We start from the raw sequence: 21,552 nt of genomic DNA on the forward strand, positions 1-21,552 counted from the left end.
AAGGAGGTCTAAAACGTTCACTATAATGGATAAGATTAAAGATAAACTGATCTGTCCAAATGTGTGTTGATTCATTTCCAGAACATTTGGAAATTAAAATCCCACAAAGTGCTGAGCACTTGTAGGTTTATCAGCATGTAAAATCCGAGACAAATTGATTCTTAAAATAGGCTGATAGATTACAGAATCGAGCACCACTTTCAAACTCGATTAGATGCGTTGCTGAAACATGCAGAAAGTCATTTCTCTCTGGGAAGATTTTTATCAAGTTCTTCTCAATAGAGTACAAGTGTTAAATGGGCTTATCACATTGACAACATGTCTGCACTGTATCAAACAAGGCAAACATCATAGAGCGTGCTCCTCAGGAATTGCTGCAGTTCTTATGTGTAGCACAAGGTCGGACACTGTCACACAGCTAAACTGAATGTTGCTCCTCCTCCCCAGGTCATTCTCTCTTTTTTTTAAAAAAAATGAATTTTATTAGTATTTTCCACACAACAACAACAGCATGAAAGATATCAAAAATAATAATACACAACACACCAAAATCAACATTCAAAAACTAAAAAAACCAACAAAAACAAGCAAACGAAAACAAATCCATATCTTACAAGTTAATATTATAAACACTAAAACAACAACAAGACATTGACTTCCACCAGTCCCACAGCACCTCCTTTATCTCTTATTGTGTCTTCCTGTTTTCCTGTTTTCTTTATCATCTCTATCCTAACATCTAGATATAAATCCTTCTTTCATATCCTTTCACTTCACAAGGTTATTCCAGACTCAGCCAGATTTCTGCCCTCGAACCTTGACTTTTGAGGTATTCATTTAGGCACTCCCATTCTTTTTTTACTTCACTTTTTGGTTTTTGTCTTATTATGTCTGTCAATTTGGCTAATTCTAAGTATTCTGAGAGCTTACATAGCCACTCTCCCCTAGTGGGTAACTGATTCCCTTTCCAGTACTTAGCCACAAGGATTCTTGCTGCAGACGTTGCGTATAAGAAAAAAAACTTATACGCTGTATAAAAACTGTAACTTGAGGACTAGGATGGCTCGTGGACCTGATGGCATTGCACAGTCACAGACCATTGGCATGTCCTGTCCTGTACACCTAATCGTATTTTATACATCTTTAACATCTACATGGAACTGCTGGTGGTGGTTGCCTGGGAATGTGGGGTTGGGTGTCAGTAACATATAGATGGCATACATTCTATCTTTGGGAGGCTATGAAGGTTCTGAATTGTTTCCTGAGCATAGTTATATATTGGATGTGCAAGGCAACACAATGACCAAGTACAACAATGCAATATCAATATAAACTGTTTATATAATCTATACAGAACATTGAACAATATGAGAATCCAAATAAACAGAAATCTTATAATTCTCTGAAAGTCACTAAATGTGCACCCTTGATGGATTCTCTTGAAAACATAGAACCAAAAAAACATAAGTCTTAAAAGTCTCTGAAAGTCTTTGTAGACTATGCAAGTCTCTGAAAGAAGCAGTGGGTCAGATTCTTATCTGATGAAAACAAGCTATAAAGCTTTGTTTTATGATGTCCAACTCTGCCGAAGTGGTCCGCAAACAGACGTAGTGAACAGTGATTCTGGATATACCCAGTGTTTCGTAGAATTCTTCTTCAGCACAGCAGAAGGATACAGAAATGCTTCATAAACTGCAAATAAATTATTGAAATGATGACCTGCATATACATGGTTAAAGGTAAAGGGACCCCTGACCATTAGGTTCAGTCGTGACCGACTCTGGGATTGCGGCGCTCATCTCGCTTTATTGGCCAAGGGAGCCGGCATACAGCTTCCGGGTCATGTGGCCAGCATGACTAAGCCGCTTCTGGCGAACCAGAGCAGAGCACGGAAACGCCGTTTACCTTCCCGCCGGAGCAGTACCTATTTATCTACTTGCACTTTGATGTGCTTTTGAACTGCTAGGTTGGCAGGAGCAGGGACCGAGCAACGGGAGCTCACCCCGTTGCGGGGATTCGAACTGCCAACCTTCTGATCGGCAAGTCCTAGGCTCTGTGGTTTAACCCACAACGCCACCCGCGTTATTCCAAACTATACGCATGAACTATAATGACAATTCAATATGAAATAAAACCAAAAGTACATACCCCATCTATATGGTGAATGGAATTGTATAACAACAATATCTGGAAGTGTTGATAGTCAGCGGAAACTGTATGACAGGGCTAGGTATACAGCTGAGGCTGAACAGGATTTTGCTCCTCTTGAAGGATTGGGTTTATAGTATGGGAGTTATTCTTGTCATACATTTGCCCCCGGATTGGATATACAGTTTGCGGCAATGCCAAGGACTGACTTTGCACAGCTTCAGCTAATGTGTCAGCTGCACCTTTTCCTGGTGAAAAGCAGATCTGTCCCAGTTACACATTCTTTGCCACATCCAACTTGGTTTACTGCATGTTTGCCATGGGGCTGCCCTTGAAATGTGTTTGAAAACTTAATCTCCTTCAAAATGCACCGGCTTAAATGAATTGCACTGGTTTCTAAATTGTTTAAGGGCACAATTTAGGGTGCTGATGATTACTCATGAAGTCCTAAATGGTTTGACACCAGACTATTTCAAGGGCTGTCTTCGCCCACATGAATCTATTGGTTTTCAAGCATTATTTCCATTCTATTTCTCCTTTATCATCACTTCCAAACACATTTTGGGCGATATCTAGCTTTATTCATACTCAGAAGAGACCCACTGAAATCAATGGACTTACTCTAAGTGTGACTTAGTTGAGCTCTAGGTGTACTCGTAGTGTTATGTACTGAAGTTCTCACCCTGGGCCAGCAGGGGGATACTGTAGATAGTTATACAAATGAAGGATCGAAAGTGACGTTCAGTGATTGGATAGTTTTAGAAAGTTGTTACAGTAACATGGTACTGGAGCTCTATATAAGCAGGCTGACTGAGCCCTTCAGTTCAGTTCTGTTCTGGCCTGTGAATAAACAAGAGCTGTTTGAAGAATCACTGTGTTGTCTGATATGTTCACCCACAACTTAACACGCAGTCCTTATTTTGCAGCTGTGGCTTGAATTCAGCATTTAAAAAAATATCAAGCTGTTCAGGGAAAGGGGGGGGGAAGGGTGTGTGCTTAAGAGTTCTCTCTCAATTATTATTAACATTTTGCAATTGCAGCTGAAAGGTTTTCCGCACCTGCTGGTGTGTTGGCCAAGGGAAAGGTGGGTGTCGGTTGCCCAAAACAGTTTCAGAGGCTTAGTAGGCCTAATTGGTTTCATGGGCCAAAGGTTCTCACCACTATTTTCACTGCCCTCTGATTGTTTTTAGTATATAATAGTTCCAGCCTACCAACCACAGTTAAATTATCCAAGTTAAGAAGAACTTACCTAAATGTGAACTGTTGATTTGAAAGAGGTTTTGTAGAGTAGGAATAGTAGTAGCAGCAGCAGCTGCAGATATTCGTAATTGTAGAACTACTACTTTGGAGTTCCATATGTTGCATTTTAAAGCTTATTGGTTTTGATATTGTAGCCTACCCTTCCAAGAAGTCTTTAATGTAGAATGGAACCATTCTGTTTAGCTAAATAGATTCTGTAGGGTGGGCATTAAAGGGGAAAAAAAGTCTGGATACTGCATTGATAGATCAGCAAGTCTCCCTCTCCCCTCCCCTCCTCACCTTTGATAATACATAAAATATGGATTGGTTACTCTACAAATATTGATCTGCATTGCTTATACAGCACTTAATTAGTTTTGCTGAAGACCATAGTACTGCATTTATAGCAATAATCTTTTAAAGAAGATGATGTATACCCAAATAATGAAGCAAGAGTTGCCAAACGGGATATCTAAGGACAATTAATTATCATTGGAAAATAAGACTCTGTAAATAATGCTGTTGAAGTTCTTTTAACTGTTCTTTTCTGGAAGTGGTTTAATTATGTTTTATTACTTCTTGTATGTTTTGTTTTTGAGTTCTTTTTGTTTTTACATATCCTTTCCCATCTATTAAGAGGCTCTTAAGGCAGAGAATAAGTAAATAAATATTAATTGAAAGCAGTATTTATTAAAGTTGCCAACATTTTTAAAAAACAAATCAAACTGAGGGCGGCAGAGAAGTTGGTAGACGAGGTCTTCAGGGACATTATAGCCGCATCCTGTTCCCAGGATTATAGCTGCGCTGTTTCTTGGAGAGTAAGATTCTTTAGGAAGGAGAGCAAGACGTTGAGGAAGAGGTAAATGCGGGACTTGACATCTTTCCGCAGGGCCTGCAAGACAAAACTGTTCCGCCTAGCTTTGGTTTGGACTCATTCTGACCCTTATGTTTCTCTCCATTATGGTTTTGATCTATGGGCTACTTTTAAAATAAGGCTGCATTTTAAATTGCATTTTAACCTGTATTTTAAATTGGTGGGGTTTTTTCCCCTATTATGTTTTTACTGTAATTTTACTGGTATTAGCTGCCCTGGGCCTGGCTCTGGCTGGCGAGGGTGGGGTATAATTAAATGTATTTATTTATTTATTTATTTATTTATTATTATTATTATTATTATTATTATTATCCCCTATCTCATAGGTATGTACACACACACAAAATTTGAACAAAATCTGAGATGTGAGACCACGGTCGAGTATTAAAATCAGGTGATTTGGTGTGGAATGACCCACCTATTATTTACAATGGCACACAAAAGGCAGAGTGTGTCTGCTGAATTTTGGCATCGCACAGGGAATTGCTGAAATTTGAGACCCCAATAGGCATTTGAATACCAGTTGTTGGAAACTGCAGGTTTTTGAGAGTGCTGTTGTGCCCAAATCCTGCTTTGTGGTATTGCCATAGGCATGTGGTTGTCTTGGGCTATGTGGTTGGCTTGGGCTAGATATATTCTTACCTGAAATCTTTGGGGAAAGAATAAAATGGAAGTTTGCAAGAATGCAGTGTTGAAATTGAAAATAAATGTGCATTTATTCTATTTTTTTAATGCTCATATAACCCCATTTTGCGTGACAACAGGCCCCAAGGTGGCTGACAATAAATGAACATTAATATGTAATGAAGACAAGCTTTTGTTTTCTTATATTGTGTGGCTTTATAAGTTCTTTTTGTGTGTGTGTGAGTTGTGATGGTAAACAAAAGGTTAATAAATAAAAAAAGGTTGCCTATGCTTGATTAGTTTAAGGCAATCCTGCTACCCCAAAGGCTGCCACAATATGTTGTGAATGGAGTCAACAGTTTGGTTTCATTCTTATTTCTTTCATTGCATTCTATCAAGGTTGCTATGGAAAACAAAGAAAGTTATCTCTGCATGGTAAGCCTTTATTTCCCTCAAAATAAGGAAAGGACAATCCCCTTCGAGCTTTTTAATTAAAGAAAATGTCCTGGTTTGGAAGCCAAGGAAATTTCTGTCAAAAGACGGTTAAGGAATTATAAATAAGGCTTTAATAAAATTCAGAAAAAGATGAATGCTTTGGCATGAAATCAAAACTTTAGTATTGAGCCCACCGTGCTGAAGTCCTGCAAAAAAGACGGCACTAATTTTAGATGCTTCCTTTCTCACCAGGAACACAATATAGGTTTCTTCTACCTTCCACTCAAATCTCATTTTCTTCCTCACTATAGATACGACAGCTTCTTTGCTGACTCTTTGGTTTGTTGTGATGGACTGCTGGCCCATTTGTAAGTTACTTCACCTCACTTAATTCAGCTTGCATAGTGCTCCATTTTGCCTTTATGTTATACGTCATCTTAAGGAATGAATGTATTTACACGGGGAAATTTAACTGCAGACAGGGAAGCTGTTGAAGAGGGAGAATGTGTGCAAACAAAACAGGATTTACCACAGGTGAACACCACATGGCACCTCTGCCTGATTATGAGAGCAATTTTGATTGCTTTTGTATGTGTTTGACGACTGAGCAGAACACAGTGACTTCTCGTTTTAATCTTACATCCCATTACCTGAACGGTGTGTTTATTTTATTGACACACACATTTTGCAACTCTGCATTTGCTTGAGCCATTGATATCTGTACTAATCCATATTAATGAAATTATATGCTGCAAACTGTAACTTAATTATGGTGAATGGAGGAGTAATGCTTTGCAAAATCATCCTAATGCATTCGCCTGGGTCTCAGATATTACTTGCAGCATCTGTAAATTAGCTGTTGTTGTGTTAGTAGTGGTTAGCATTTAAACAACAACAACAACAACAGTGCTGTAACCAGCAGCATATATTTGGGGCAAAATATGCTCTGGAGCTAGGAATAGTTATTGACTAGTAAATGTTGGTAATAATTGTAAACAGAGAAAAAATATTTGTTTCCCCTTCTTCCCCGTTCCCCTCCCTCTCCCTTTTTTGTACAAATGGGAGTTATTTATTCATTTAAAATCTTACTACAACCATCTTGTAAATAATTATTTAAATAGTTGGAATTTTGTGGATGCTGTCTAATGCTACGATATTTCCCTTATATACCCAAAAAATGTATAAGTAGATGTTTCAACTAGGCTAAACTGTGATGTTTCAGGTGTGGACTGCAGCTGTACCAAAGTCTTCTTGTACTTTAGAATTCATTCTGCAATCCTGTCTGTGATGTTAAAATCAGAATAAGCCAAGAGTCCCTAGCGTTGGAGTTAATGGATAATATGTACACAGCAGTTGCATTTAAGTCAACTCTTTGGTCGGTCCCATTGAACTCTTATCATCAGTTGATTATGCATTAATCTATGCTAGAGGTAGAGTCTGTGATTATTTTTGCCTACTACTGAAGGACTTAAATCCTGTGAACCATGAATTACATTTTGCCCATGGGGCCTTCTTCCATCACTTCCCAGCAAATCTCCTTTTTTCAAGGAGCCATTGCTGAGTGTTGGCAAACACTCCAAAACCACAGTTTACTTGCCTAGGGGGTAGGGAAAATAGAGCAGTGTGTGTGTGTGTGTGTTTGTGTGAGAGAGAGAGAGAGAGAGAGAGAGAGAGAGAGAGAAGGGGAGGGAGGGAGGGAGGGAGGGAGAGAGGGAGGGAAAGGGAGAGACAGAGAGTGGGAGTTGGTTAGTGGAAATCAAATTCCCCTAGTACAAGTGGAAGTGCCTAGCGTTATGACTGCACTGGATCAAAGCAATTGGATCAAAGCACTGGATCCACCAATTGCCACAGATGCATTTTTGCATGTGTATACAAGAATCATACGCATGCGAGGTGTTCTTCGATTAGTGTGTCTTTTGCACATGTGAAAAATCCCATCAGTTGCAATGACTGAAACATGTGCACCTTAGCAGATGAGGTTTTTTAAAAAACAAAAACGACAACTATCATGAGGTCTTCGACTAGAGTTGGGGCATGAAACGGATGAACAAACAATGCTTGCCACACAGAGATAATGTCTGTCCTATTAAAAACTGTGCTCCTCTACCTCTGGTGCCCTCTGCGATGGGCAAAACTACAACCATGCTTGGTTCCATGAGTGAAAAAATAGGGCCAGTTAAAGCAATTGCCTAAAAGACTGTGGGGCACTGGTCTGTGAGCAGACTTAAGCAAGGCTGCTCAAAGTACTGTGGTGGGAACAATAGGAAAATTATATGCTGTACATAGAATGGGCACTTGCTTCAGCTATCAGTCCCAGATCTAGTCTGTTGTTGGGATGGGTCTGTATTCCTCTTCTCTCGTCCCAGTAGAGTTAGCAGAGTGGCTGCCATTATGTTTCAGGACACTTGATGCAACAAGTATTTGGAGAGCAACGTAGACAACAGTTTTCCGTGGCAGAATTGAGTATTCAGAACCACTCCGCTTCAGCTTAGGCTAATGGAGTGCTCTGCTTCTTTCGAAACATTCGGTAGCTATGTAAGATTGTTTCCCATGGATCTCTCATTGCCATGCTGTTGCAGATAACACTCAGGCAAGCAGCTCTCCCACAAATAGCATTTAACTTATTAACTTAACTGTCAACTTTCATTCAACATGCCACCACCATGGGTACTCTTTTTATGGCACTTCTCTCCCTGACATATTAGAGCACTTCTCATTATGAACTACTGTGTTCATGTTAATGTATTCAATTTCTGCTTAATGACTATCAAATATAATTTAATTAAGGGAATGCTAATTCATACATAATAGAATAAATATAAATCTGTACAGGCAGCCTTGGCTGATGACTCTGTGTACCGTGAGAAATTTATTTATGCATATTGTAAGCTCCATATAGATGGCTGTGTCGGTGGGTGGGTAGCGATTTTAGTTCTTTAGATGCCTTAGATGTCTATAAATTGAAATAATTCGTCTTTGTATCAAGTCCTTTAAGGACTAGAAGTAGTTTACATTTTGGATGTGTGTTCCTATGGTGCTTTGTTTCACTACAGTAGCACCTCGGCTTATGTTACCCTCGAGTAACGTAAACTTCGGGTTGCGAAAGTGGCAAACCCGGACGTGTTTCACCGCATGCGCAGAAGCGGTCCCCCTGGTTGCGGAAACCCCGGGATCTGACCGGAGCTCCGGAACAGATCCCGTCAGCTACCAGAGGTACCACTGTATTTTAGCATCTACAAATTGCGAGAATTGTGCCAGTTAAAATACAGTTGCAGATGGGGGAGTTTCCTAATGATAAACTCCACTAACATCAAAACCTTGCTGTGTAGATTTGTATGAATTTATTGAGAATTTCTGTTTGCAACCGTTGGACATACCAGGAAACGTTGCTGTTAGTTTTGTTCTCTTGACATTTTTATCCAGTTGTTTTAAATGTCATTTCGCTAAACTGGAACATAAGCTGTAATCAAGGCTGCAGGCTGAAACCCACTGTTAGAATATTCCGTTCCACCTTAAGCGACAGGCATGAGACTGTTGCGGGTCACCTGTCTGTTTACACTCCAGCACGGCTTGCTGGGAACTTCTGTTTGTGTATAGCTTTTGTTTATCCAGTCTTGCTTTGGACATGAAGGAGAGAAGACGCGTTTTCCTTTTGTCCTTATGTATGCTGAATAAACTGCTTGTAAATATGCTCAGCACAGCCTCTCCATTCCACTTCCGTTGCACAGTGTTTTACTCTGCTGAGTATGCGTGCCCAGCTTCTGACGGCTTCTGAAGCTAGGGTCACAGTTTCATGCTGATCCAAGGACCAGCTGGCCCCGGAGGGCTGGGGACAGCTGGGGGCCTGCCAATTGCCCCTGATTCCTTGGCTGCATCCCAATACCCACAACTGGCTGCACTGGGGTGGGTTTGGGTGAAGAGGAGGTGTCTCTCTCCAGAACTGTTCCAGGCTGTGTCATTGGAAAACACCACCAGTTGGAGTGCTGCCAGACACCTCCCCTGACTGTGGTTAGAAACTACCACCAGCAGCACCCCCATTTGAGGTAGCCAGCAGAAATTCCATAAACAGGGCATTTGGGGGGCACAGAGGAGGTCAGCCTGTGGGTTGTTCAGTGAAAGGTTATTTCCCCTGCCCCACCTTTCCTAGCTGAAGCGAGAGGTGGGGTTCTGAAAGCAGGAGTGGCCATACTACCCTATCACGCCCTGTCAATGTCAGCAAGGGGTTTTGACAGAAGCTGGAGTGAACACATGGGATAATAAATGATTTTATGGGGAAAGACGATACAGTGGATCAGCGGCGTAGCGTGGGTTGTCAGCACCCGGGGCAAGGCGAGTAATTTGCGCCCCCTAACCCGGGGCAAGGCAAGTAATTTGCGCCCCCTAACCCCTAACCTGCTGCCGCTGCCAGCTTCTTCTTGCTGCTGCCTGGTCTGGTCTGGTGTCGTTCTCTCCCACGCTCAGCGCTGCGCTGGGTGGCCGCTGCACTGTCCCTCCCCCAGATAGTCCCTCACTCTCTCTCCGCACCGCACGCCTGGCACCCACCCCCTCCACAGTGGGCAGCGACCCGGCGGCTCGGATCAGATTCGCACAGCTAGCACTGCAGTGAGAGAGAGTGAGTGAGCCAGGTAGGGGCAGAGAGCTGCGAGTGCGAGCGCGCCCCCCCAGATGTTGCGCCCGGTGCGGCCGGTCCCCCCTGCACCCCCCACGCTACGCCACTGCAGTGGATTGACTGACTGTTCCTTTGCAGGAGCAGGAAGGAGAAATGGTTCGGAAGCAGGAAGAAGTGAAATCAAGGGGGCATACAAAAAGGTTAGATGAAGAAAACAGGAGGCAACTCAAGTAAAATGGGGGGGCAAGAAAGCATGGAAGAGAGGTGTGGGAGGAAGGTCAACAGAGAGAGGACAGAATGGAAGAGGAATCTGAAATCAGAACAGGTTGTTATATTATTCTATAACACACCCCAAAGGCCATTGAATAAGCATACTACCTGCATTTCTGGGTTTTAAATTTGACCTTATGTGCATAAAATATTTTCAATATTGAGTTTAATACAACAAACATTAAGATTTGTTAATACAAGGTTATTGACTCGATGTTATAGTTTAATACTTCAAAATCTCTGCATTATCAAAAAAGGTAGGGAGATAAAATGATAAACTGAACAACAACAAAAAAAGGTTGATAGTCCCAATTTGAACAAGCAAAATTTATGTAGGAGAGGTTTTGCATAGCTCCTAATAAAATGTTAATATTTTGTTTATATATACACAAACTGTAGCACATTGTTTTTTCCAGCTTAAAGCAAATGTCAAAGAAAACTTGAGTAACATTTTTTTTTAAAAAAAAATATGGATTGTATCTTTGCATTGCAGTGCAATTAGATTTAAATGTGTACATGAAATGTCACGATGACCTTTCATATTCCCTTCTCTCCTTTAGAAAAAAATACTACTTATTATCTAATCCAGGGATTTTCTTTCTTTCTTTCTTTCTTTCTTTCTTTCTTTCTTTCTTTCCTTCTTTCCTTCTTTCCTTCTTTCTTTCTTTTTGACTTGTGCTCAGACACTCAAGCATTATCTCCCAGTGAGAGGATACAACCCTGTATTGCCAACTTGCCCATTCTACCAAGATCACCAAAGAACTTTTGCCAGGAATGCAATTTCAGTCTGGATCATATGAGACTAACAGGAGGGGGGACATTCATATACCTAGGATCAAACACATCCAAGGTCTAAAAAGGTGCATTGTAAGTCATGGTTTATTTTCTTGGGGTTATCAACCAAAGACAGCAGCAGTAATAACTACAACAAATAGGGTTGTGCCTTTGGGCTTGTAGTGTACATCTCGTACATAATCCATTTTGAGATGTAGATGTATCAGGGAAATAATGTCACGTGGTGTGAAAGGTGGAAATGATTCACCCATTGCCCTTATAATTTCTTTATTGTTGCTGTTGCCTTATCCTATATGCTATCATCTGTGTGAATAGCTATGAATACATATTCCGTACTCCTGTTCTGAGACAGAAAAGGGCACCCTAATCTAGAAAACAAAGTACAGTCTGAATTTTAGAAGCAGGTTGTCCAACTTGCAATCTGGTTTTTCTGCTAATTTATTTATAAAGCTAAGGATGCAGTTTCACCTAGGAAATGTGCTTCTTCACCTGCCTCCCCCCACAAACAACAACAACAACACTGCTCAGAATTTAAACTTCACCATGCCTTTTCAAAGGCTACATCTGGAACCTGACTACAGCTTCTCTATCATTACGAGAATGAGATTTGGAGAAACAGTCCTTTCTCTGCCTTGAAACAGTTCCTTGCAACTCTGTTTCCCTGTGCTCCCGGTTTGCTTCTGTCTTTGCACAGAAGGGCTACAAGAAGAAAAGTATGACAGTTGGATAGGTTATATCCCTCCATTCCACGGAGGAAACACAAAACATTGACAAGACGTGAAGCGCTTTGTGCTCACCTAGATCTCAGGAGACCAGTAGCTGGGTGCCAGAGATAACTTGAACTCCTCATTTGTCAAACAGAGCATCTTCAGACAACAATACATACTGAACACATTCCCATCTTGAATAATCCAGGACTGTTTTGCCTTCTGTCTAGAATCAAGTAATGCTACCCCGAATTGTCAGGATAGGAACAGGAATTTTGTGGTTTTTACAGGGGCGGGCGTAGATAGCACGATAAAGGTGTTGTTTTATATTTGAAAATATTTGCTCAGACTTGGCCAAATGTGTCCAGGCGGTTAGTTCTGCTGATGCTATAGCTGCTCTTTGTGAGAAAATTTGTCTGGATCAGACAAATGAATCAGAGAAATTAGCATTCTGTTCTCACAGTGGCGAGCCAGATAACTGTGATAAATCTGCAAGCAGAACCCAAGAATGGAATAAATAATTGAAACTGAATCTCACCCCCCCCCCATTTCTACAGATACAAAACTGTATCTCTGTGATGAAGGTCTCTTAAGACATTGTTGATCAATTATGATTGTCCTCAATGCTATTTTTCTCGAAAAAGAGGTGCTGGAACTCACCATAAACGCCTCCCTTATTCTCTTAATTTGGCAGTGGTGCCCACTTGAGAGGTGCAAGAGCTGAAAAGAAGTCCTGATTGTCACTGACTCCTTTAAATTTTGTTCTCTATTTGAAGACTCCCTGTTTAAAAATCTGCTTTGCCGGCTAAATTGATTCTGATTACATGCACCTTCTATATAGTGCTCAACCAAATATCTAATTTAAAAGATTGGCATCTGAAGATAATTCTTTCTTGGATAGGTAAGAATGTGTTTTTATCACTACTGCTTGTTGAAATGTGTTTTTTGTAATTATGCACTTTAAATATAACATTTTGGTAAAAAAGAAAAGAAAGAAATCTTGATGAGTTCCATGCGGCAATATGCATCTGATTATTGGCAGCACACATAACAGTTATGGAATGAAATACATAGAAATAGGAAGCGACATTTTATGGAATATGATGAGCTAGGATCTTAACATCTCCACTTCCTTGTTATATCTTAGCACCCTTGCCAACCCACTGAAAATGAAATGGATCAAAGTGCAGGGGTAAAGAGAGCCTCTGCATTAAATCTATGAAAATGCAATCAGCCAAGGCCTGCAGAGTTGGTAGAAGTAGCCAACAAAAGTAATACTGCAGCTCTGACCGGTTTTAATTAAAAAGCCTCAAAAATGAATATTGGGACTGATTAACTTTAATCGCTTGTCCCAGAACAAGCGCTAATTAAAGTTATCATAGGAAAATTTATGGAAGTGGCCAATGATGTCTTTGCAAGAACCCAAGCGGAGTCTTGAATCATCCTGATTGCCAAGGCACAAGGAGACGCCACAAATTATAAGAGCCGTAAGTAATTTCTCAAGAATGTCTACAAAATATTGCTATCCTGGGTGTACTCTTCTATCAAACCCAACTTCATCAGCTTTGGAGGTTGTACATATTTCCTTCAAATAAGTCAGCATTTTTTCTTGCTTCTTAGGTTGCCTCCAATGATAAGGTAGCATATGCTGGGATTGAGCCTAAACTTTGAAATGTTACTTTTGAGGATCCTTTCGCTTTGGGACTGAAACTGCCTTGGTTGCACTGGTTGATGATCTCTGGTGGGCTAGGGACAAAGGTGAGAGCCGATTCCTAGTTCTGCTGGATCTCTCAGCGGCGTTTGATACCATCGACCATAACATCCTTCTGGACCATCTAGAGAGGCTGGGAGCTGGGGGCACTGTTATACAGTGGTTCCGCTCCTTCCTCCTGGGCCGTGTTCAGAAAGTGGTGGTGGGGGATGAGTGTTCAGACCCCTGGGCTCTCACTTGTGGGGTGCCTCAGGTTTCTGTCCTCTCCCACATGCTTTTCAACATCTACATGCGGCCGCTGCAGAGATCGTCAGGGGGGTTGGGCTGGGTGTTCATCAGTATGCAGATGATACCCAGCTCTACCGTGAAGGCGGTGATACCCAGCTCTACCGTGAAGGCGGTGAAAGTCCTGTGTGAGTGTCTGCAGGTGATTGGAGGACGGATGGCAGCTAACAGATTGAGGTTGAATCCTGACAAGACAGAAGTACTGTTTTGGGGGGGACAGGAGGCGGGCAGGTGTGGAGGACTCCCTGGTTCTGAATGGGGTAACTGTGCCCCTGAAGGACCAGGTGCACAGCCTGGGAGTCATTTTGGACTCACTGCTGTCCATGGAGGCACAAGGTCAATTATGTGTCCAGGGCAGCTGTTTACCAGCTCCATCTGGTACGCAGGCTGAAACCCTATCTGCCCGTGGCCTGTCTTGCCAGAGTGGTGCATGCTCTGGTTATCTCTCAATTGGACTAGTGCAATGCGCTCTATGTGGGGCTATCTTTGAAGGTGACCCGGAAACTACAACTAATCCAGAATGCGGCAGCTAGACTGGTGACTGGGAGCGACCACCGAGACCACATAACACTGGTATTGAAAGACCTACATTGGCTCCCAGTATTTTTCCGAGCATAATTCAAAATGTTGAGGCTAAATAGCCTCGGTCCAGTATATCTGAAGTAGCGTCTTCACCCCTATCGTTCTACCCGGACACTGAGGTCTAGCGCTGAGGACCCTCTGGCAGTTCCCTCACTGTGAGAAGCCAAGTTACAGGGAACCAGGCAGAGGGCCTTCTCGGTAGTGGCACCCACACTGTGGAATGCCTTCTCACCAGATGTCAAAGAGAACAACAACCAACTTTTAGAAGACATCTGAAGGCAGCCTTGTTTAGGGAAGCTTTTAATGTTTGATGCATTACTGTATTTTAATATTTTGTTGGAAACCACCCAGAGTGGCTGGGGAAGCCCAGCCAGATGGGTGGGGTATAAATAATAAATTATTATTATTATTAGCAGGAAAGGATCATGGCTGTCATTTGAATGGGGAATTGCATAAGCCCTCATTCACCTGCTGTTAGTCACTTAAGAGGTTGAGGAGCCAGAGCGGAAGACAGTTGGAGGCTGCAATTCTAGACACAGCTACCAGGGAGCAAGGTGGTATGAACTCAGTAGTATCTACTTCTGAGTACATGTGCATAGGATTATGCTATGTGCCTAGTGATGTTGGTTGTGATAATTTATAAGAACATAAGAGCCCAACTGAATAATTCAAGGTCTATCTAGTCCGGCACCCTGTTTTTGCAGTGACCCACCAAATGCCCATGGGAAATCTGCAAGCTTCCAACTGGTGGTTGTTACTTTAAAAATCCATGTCAAATAAACACAAAACATGCAGTAGATCCTGCTCGTTGTAATGTGTACCATTCACTTATGAAAATAATTTTCCTGTCTTTATTTTTACGTTGTTTCTGTTTTCTTACACATTCGTGGTACTTCTGCGTAAAGAATGAGGTGTCTGCAGATAAGAAATATGTTAATATCATGACAGCATTGTCCAGTATTTTATCTGGATCTACGATAACATAATTATAAATCTTATATATGCAAAGTTAACACATTTTTAATAACAGTATTGTAGGGTTTCAACTAATCAGCTCGCAACTCAATAATATCATTCAAGTGCTTCTTGAGAATACATACACTTTTCTTTGTAATTTCTCGATAAGAAAAAATAATTATTGTGATACTTGAATTAAAAGCAAACATCTTCAAGTGCAGAAACTATTTAAATAATAGCGGCTAGAAACTTGAGAGATAGAAGGTGGCTGTGTGTAGCATATTGTATCCTTCTTACAAATTGGATTAAAGGGATTTTTGTATGAATGTTTGTTACCTTTATATTCACTCCCTTATAAACTACAAGCAACTCCCCAATTATACGTGTTCAGTCTGGCCATGACCATGTATACTTGCATAGAGCTGAACCCGGAAGTGACCTGGGAACATAAAGGACGTCACCAAAATGGAGGAACAGCGGTGGGGCAAAAAGGGGTGTTTGCAGGCTTTTTCAGTTAACACACGATTTCACAGAAACACCTGATGACCCAGGACACAACCCCCATGCAAATCAGGGGTTGCATATGCTTCATCCATATGCAGTTGTACCTCGGAAGTCAAACGGAATCCCTTCCAGAAGTCCGTTCAACTTCCAAAATGTTCGGAAACCAAGACATGGCTTCCAATTGGCTGCAGGAAGCTCCTGCAGCCAATCAGAAGCCACAGAAGCCCCGTAGGATGTCCAGCTTCCAAAAGAACATTTGAAAACTGGAACACTCACTCCGAACGTTCAAAAACTGGAACGTTTGGCTCCCAAGGGATTTGGGAGCCGAGGTACAACATGTACGTGTGAATTTTCACACATATCACTGACATTTGGATTAGGTTACCACCAGAAATGTGCAGCCAATTAAGACTTTTTGATGCACAACAGAGTCCCTCCTTTTTATATTTAACTGAATTGGAAAAGACTGAGCTTAACTTTACAGAGGTGATATATAAAATTTGTTGCCACTTGTGTGGAGACCTCCAAAAAGTGCTTCATCGTGTCTGTCACTGCACATGACTGTTATAATGTTATCCCTCTTGTCTCATAGAGACAAGAGAGCCAGTGTGGTGTAGTGGTTAAGAGCGGTAGTCTCGTAATCTGGGGAACCGGGTTCGCTTCCCCGCTCCTCCACATGCAGCTGCTGGGTGACCTTGGGCTAGTCACACTTCTCTGAAGTCTCTCAGCCCCACTCACCTCACAGAGTGTTTGTTGTGAAGGAGGAAGGGAAAGGAGAATGTTAGCCACTTTGAGACTCCTTTGGGTAGTGATAAAGCGGGATATCAAATCCAAACTACTACTCCTCCTCCTCCTCCTCTTCTTCTTCTTCTTCTTCTTCATAAACACATGCTGCAGTACACTGGCTAGCAAACAAGGTGTTGAATTCTCCCTAATTCTTTTTCAGTCTGTTAAACAAAGTGGGGAGGAGAGAAAAAAGACGTAGAAGCCATGAAGACTGCAGTTTAGTGACAATCTTAAAATAAAGGTATGACGAGACTGTGGGTTTAATTGGATTAGGCTCTAGATGCTGTGCTGGTTTCAAGATGGCATCTAGGACTCCTGGGACAAAAAGCAAATCCCTCTTCCTTAATTAAGACTGTAACTAAATTCATACTTGGTGTCTTTAACTTTGTCTGCTGATTTTTGCATATCCACTGCACTCTCTTTTTCTTTTCATTTTTTGCTCAACACTAAACATGATGAAAAGTTCTGGAGATTATGAAAACTTGCTTACTGTTTTATGACAAGGTAGTATCCAACTGTGGATTTTGCATTTAATTTTTTCCCCAGTTGACCGTACACATTTGTTTGCAGTTTTGTCACATGCTAATGTGTCTCTGTGAAAGAACTGCACAGCATGTTTGTGAACAGATGCATGGCCTAAATGACTTTAACAGTGGGTTGTATCCAGAGTGTTAAATGTAAAGGGACCCCTGACCATTAGGTCCAGTCGTGGCCGACTCTGGGGTTGCAGCGCTCATCTCGCTTTATTGGCTGAGGGAGCCGGCGTACAGATTCTGGGTCATGTGGCCAGCATGACTAAGCCACTTCTGGCGAAACAGCACACGGAAAAGCTGTTTACATTCCCGCCGGAGCTGTACCTATTTATCTACTTGCACTTTGACATGCTTTCGAACTGCTAGGTTGGCAGGAGCAGGGACCGAACAACGGGAGCTCACCCCGTCGCGGGGATTCGAACCGCCGACCTTCTGATCGGCAAGTCCTAGCCTCTGTGGTTTAACCCACAGTGCAATCTCCTGTTTAAATCACTGGAACTTGTTGTGACTTGCTTATCCAATTTTCAGTGGGAGCTAAGTGCAATGTCTTTAGTTGCCATTTATGTCCAACCAAATGGGGACATACAGGGAAGCATTTTACACTGGTTCCCATGTAGTACTGTAATAGTTACAGCAGTCCTTAGATGACCATATCACTGGGTGTCCATCAAGTAAACAAAGCCGGACACCACATATATTGTATGTAATTTCATTCTTTCATTGCAGTTTTCTGTGCTTGCTTATTCTTTACTGCTGCAAAAAAAAAAAAAACAACAACAACACCTGGATTTAATGTTCAAAACAATAGCAGTCCAGCAGTGATAAAATGATTGACAACCATAATTGCCCCTATCCTTGAGATGTTCGTTGCCAAGTTAAGTGCTCACCTGGAATCATGTGAAAAACCGAAACACTGAATCAGACACATACGTTGACTGTTGAATTAGAAACAAGAGCAGAATATATTTTAATGTATTCCTATGTGCTCAAAACAAAATTCTGTGGTTTTGGGAATTATCGATAAAGAAACAACCAAACTAATTAGAACGTTGTTTTATTTAGCACATATGTTAAGACGGCCCTTCGACCTGCTGGCCCCCAGAGACAGGTTCCACTCTCTCTCCTTTTGCCCATGCTATCATTGTGCTGCCTCTGTCTATGGTGTCTGCTTTGGCCAACGGGTAACAGCAACTGTACACACCTCACTGTTGCCCTGCCTCTCTGGGAGTGACAACGTATCTTTCAACCAGTTGCCCTAGAAAAACCAGCCTTCAGAGAAGATGACAAGACCCACTGACCCTCCATATAGTCACCTTTCCTTGTGACACGCAACAGTTAATGAAAGGAGAGACAGTCATTAGCTGCAGTTGGGTTAGAGCGTTGTGCTGATAATGCCAAGGTTTGCAGGTTTAATCCCTGTATCGGACAGTTGCATATTTCTGCATTCCAACTCTGCAGTGAGAGGCACCCACAATCAAAAAACAGAAAGCACTTCAACATACAACCCCTACCCCCACCCCTGATTTTGCTATGATACATGAATCTGCATGTTTTTGAACAAATGTGTTGCTGCTTTCTGGAGAAATGGGAGGGCAGAAAAAGCAGGAGCAGCAGCAGGTATGTTGTGCTGCTTGCTTTGGCTGAAACCAGAAACTGGGGGCCGTGAGATGATAATTTTATTTTCGCAGCACTGAAAAGCTCTGTGCCCCCCCCCCCAACGTCTTAACCTTGCTCTTTTTTCTTGCTCTCCCAGCCCCTAGTCTTGTTTCCCCTCTCTCCAGCCTTAACCTGTGTGTTTGTGTCACATATTTGTGCCTAATCTCCCCGCCCCCCCCCATGTGCCTGTATCAAGTGTGCTATGTCTGCCCATTCCTGGCCCTGCCCACTCCTACCTCCATCTGCCATTAGCTACCCTGCCCTCTGCCTTGCTTTCCGCCACAGCGGACACCAGCTGCCACTGCTTGCTTCAGATGTAAACGCTTTGGTTGACCTTAAGCAAACTTAATCTCAGTTGGTTTTCACCTTCCTAATATGGAAAGTGTCCTCAACTGCCTACACTCTTAGAAGTTGGGGAAGGAGACTGCTACATTTGATCACTTTCTTATATGAGGACTAGTTTGGGCATCTTTTACCCCAATTGAAAGCCTCGGTCAAGTCTTCATTAGTGCAAAAGCTAAATGTAGGAAATATAATGTTTTAAAGTTCCTGAGATGTGTGCAGCCCACAGCAAGTGTGATGTTCGTGTGCTGGTTCAGAACTCAAGATTTACAGCACTGTAGGGGTGAGCTCCCGTTGCTCGGTCCCAGCTCCTGCCAGCCTAGCAGTTTGAAAGCAGGTCAAAGTGCAAGTAGATAAATAGGCATCACTCCGGCAGGAAGGTAAATGGCGTTTCCGTGCACTACTCTGGTTTTGCCAGAAGCGGCTTAGTCATGCTGGCCACATGATCTGGAAAAACTGTCTGCGGACAAACGCTGGTTCCCTCGGCCAGTAAAGCGAGATGAGCGCCGCAACCCCAGAGTCGTCCGCGACTGGACTGAACTGTCAGGGGTCCTTTACCTTTACCTTTTAGGGCCCTGCTCACACTATTTTGTAATGAATGTTTAAACACTAAAACACAAGCTCAATTCTCAAACCTTCATTGGTATATAGACAAGATTCCAGTGAAGATTCCAGGGATTTATGTATAAATTAGGTTTTACTCAGCGTAGACTCATTGAAACTAATGAACTTGACTAGATTAGGTCAATTAACAGAAAACGAGAAAGCACACTGTTTGTACCCAATGTAAAGTTAAATGATTATCTTGGTATGGAATTATTAATACTTCAGTGACCATCAAAAGTGTTGCGCATTGAGATTTTAATGTACTAACTGGTGTGCTTTGTCTCTCATGAGGAAATATTGTAAGACAGGCAAGGGCCACCAAACATTAATGGGAATTTGTATGGTGCACAACTGCCAATATCATATTGTGTAGTGACTGTATCTGTAGTTGTCAAAAAAAGTTGTGCATTGTTACACTTTTGCAATGGCTTATTCCTTGTGAACTAGGAGAAGATATTCCTTTTTCACCTTTTCTCTGGCATATGCAAAACGACTTTTTGGGAAGGGAGGGTTACCTCTGACAGTTCCTTTTACCACTTTCATTGCCCCTGTCAATAACTCTTCATTAGCTAGGAATCTCTTGGGTGTTGATTAATTTCCATTCTCTCAAGATGCTAGGTCCAATTAGGTATGTCCCAAGGAAATTAGATGAAATGGAGCGGCATTATCCAAAGCACTTACTAACCCAGATTTTATTTTGCTCCTCTCTTTACTAATAGTTATATTTAATTCTGGAGAATTTTTGGTGGGCAGGCACAAGTACTAATAATTTTGTGTCAGTTTAATGAGTAAGAACGGCATTTGGAATCTCCTGTGCCATCTGCATTGACAGATAAAGGTGTTTTTGAAAAGTATTAACACTGAAAAACATTGATGGAAGCTATTTTGGTTTTTTATTTCATTTTTAAAGAGGAAAAGGGCCAGCTTGGAATGTGTACTTAGCAAGGTGATTTGCTAATATACACGGCATTTGTCATTTTCAGTGACAATACATATGGGCAATTACAACCCTAGTGTTTAGAGTTGATAATATGGAGGGATAATTTCCTTATATTGCTCTGGAAGAATGCCTATTATCGGGCTGGGTTTTAGGCTGAGTAGCCTGTAGCTGAAGCAGATTTTAACAATGCATTTATATATAACACACACCACTAGGGATGGAGAGTAACAGAAAAAAATGAGTTTTATTTTCCTACAGAAAAAACCCTATCGCAATATGCAAACTTAGAAAAAAGACCCTATTGCTGCCCCAAACACACTCAAATAAAACCCCATGTGCTACTGGAATTCACCCTCCCACTTGTCACCACAAACAGTTTCTGAGTAGGGCTGGACCTAGACACATCAAAGAAGCATTTCAGTTATAAACACGTTGTAAATACAGAGAAGTAAAATTTTTTAATACAGAGAAGTAAAATTGTAAAGGCTGTGCTTTACCTCTGAGCTACAGCTGTTCCTGTGCATGCTCAAACAATTGGTTAATTACCAATAGGCTTAAACAACCTCTCTATCTGCAATAGTTAATTCTTCCTCTTTATTAGTTCCATTAACATTTTAAGTCTTCTATCTTGTATGTTGCAGCTGTTCCTCTATTTAATTACTAATTGGAAATTCAAAATCATTAACAGTTGGTGTTTTGATTTTTGGCTTCTTTCACCTATGGATGCTGTGATGCAAAATTAGAAACCTCCTTTCTGGGTTATATGCTGTCTTGTATTCCATTTAAAAAACAGGAAAGTTGGCATTGAATCACTTGTGAGTCGCTTGAGTTAGGCAATATGAAATTAACTAGTTCTTATCAACTTTCTGGCTAAAATGATCCACTTTCTGAAATTTTAGTCACCTGGGGGGGGGGGGAAGTATGCACTCTGCTGCTTTTTACGCTTTTA

The 21,552-nt window shown here is 41.6% G+C and overlaps 1 protein-coding gene across 11 annotated transcripts in view; it reads left to right on the forward strand.

Annotated features, from left to right (window-relative positions):
• TAFA5 (TAFA chemokine like family member 5) overlaps positions 1 to 21,552 on the forward strand; it is a 354,249-nt gene that overhangs the window by 207,444 nt on the left and 125,253 nt on the right. For 7 of the 11 annotated variants that reach the window (XR_014223828.1, XR_014223829.1, XR_014223830.1 and 4 more), the window contains exon 3: positions 5,632 to 5,688. The exons of the other annotated variants lie outside the window; for them this stretch is intronic. Coding sequence is in view for 3 of the 7 variants with exons in the window: in XM_082239904.1 (XP_082096030.1) it covers positions 5,632 to 5,688 (57 nt within the window). In the remaining 4 variants the exon portion in view is untranslated. The remainder of the gene's footprint in view (positions 1 to 5,631; positions 5,689 to 21,552) is intronic. 11 annotated transcript variants of the gene reach the window in all.

The sequence above is a fragment of the Podarcis vaucheri genome, assembly GCF_965113315.1.
Source record: "Podarcis vaucheri genome assembly, chromosome: 10".
NCBI classification, from domain to species: domain Eukaryota; kingdom Metazoa; phylum Chordata; class Lepidosauria; order Squamata; family Lacertidae; genus Podarcis; species Podarcis vaucheri.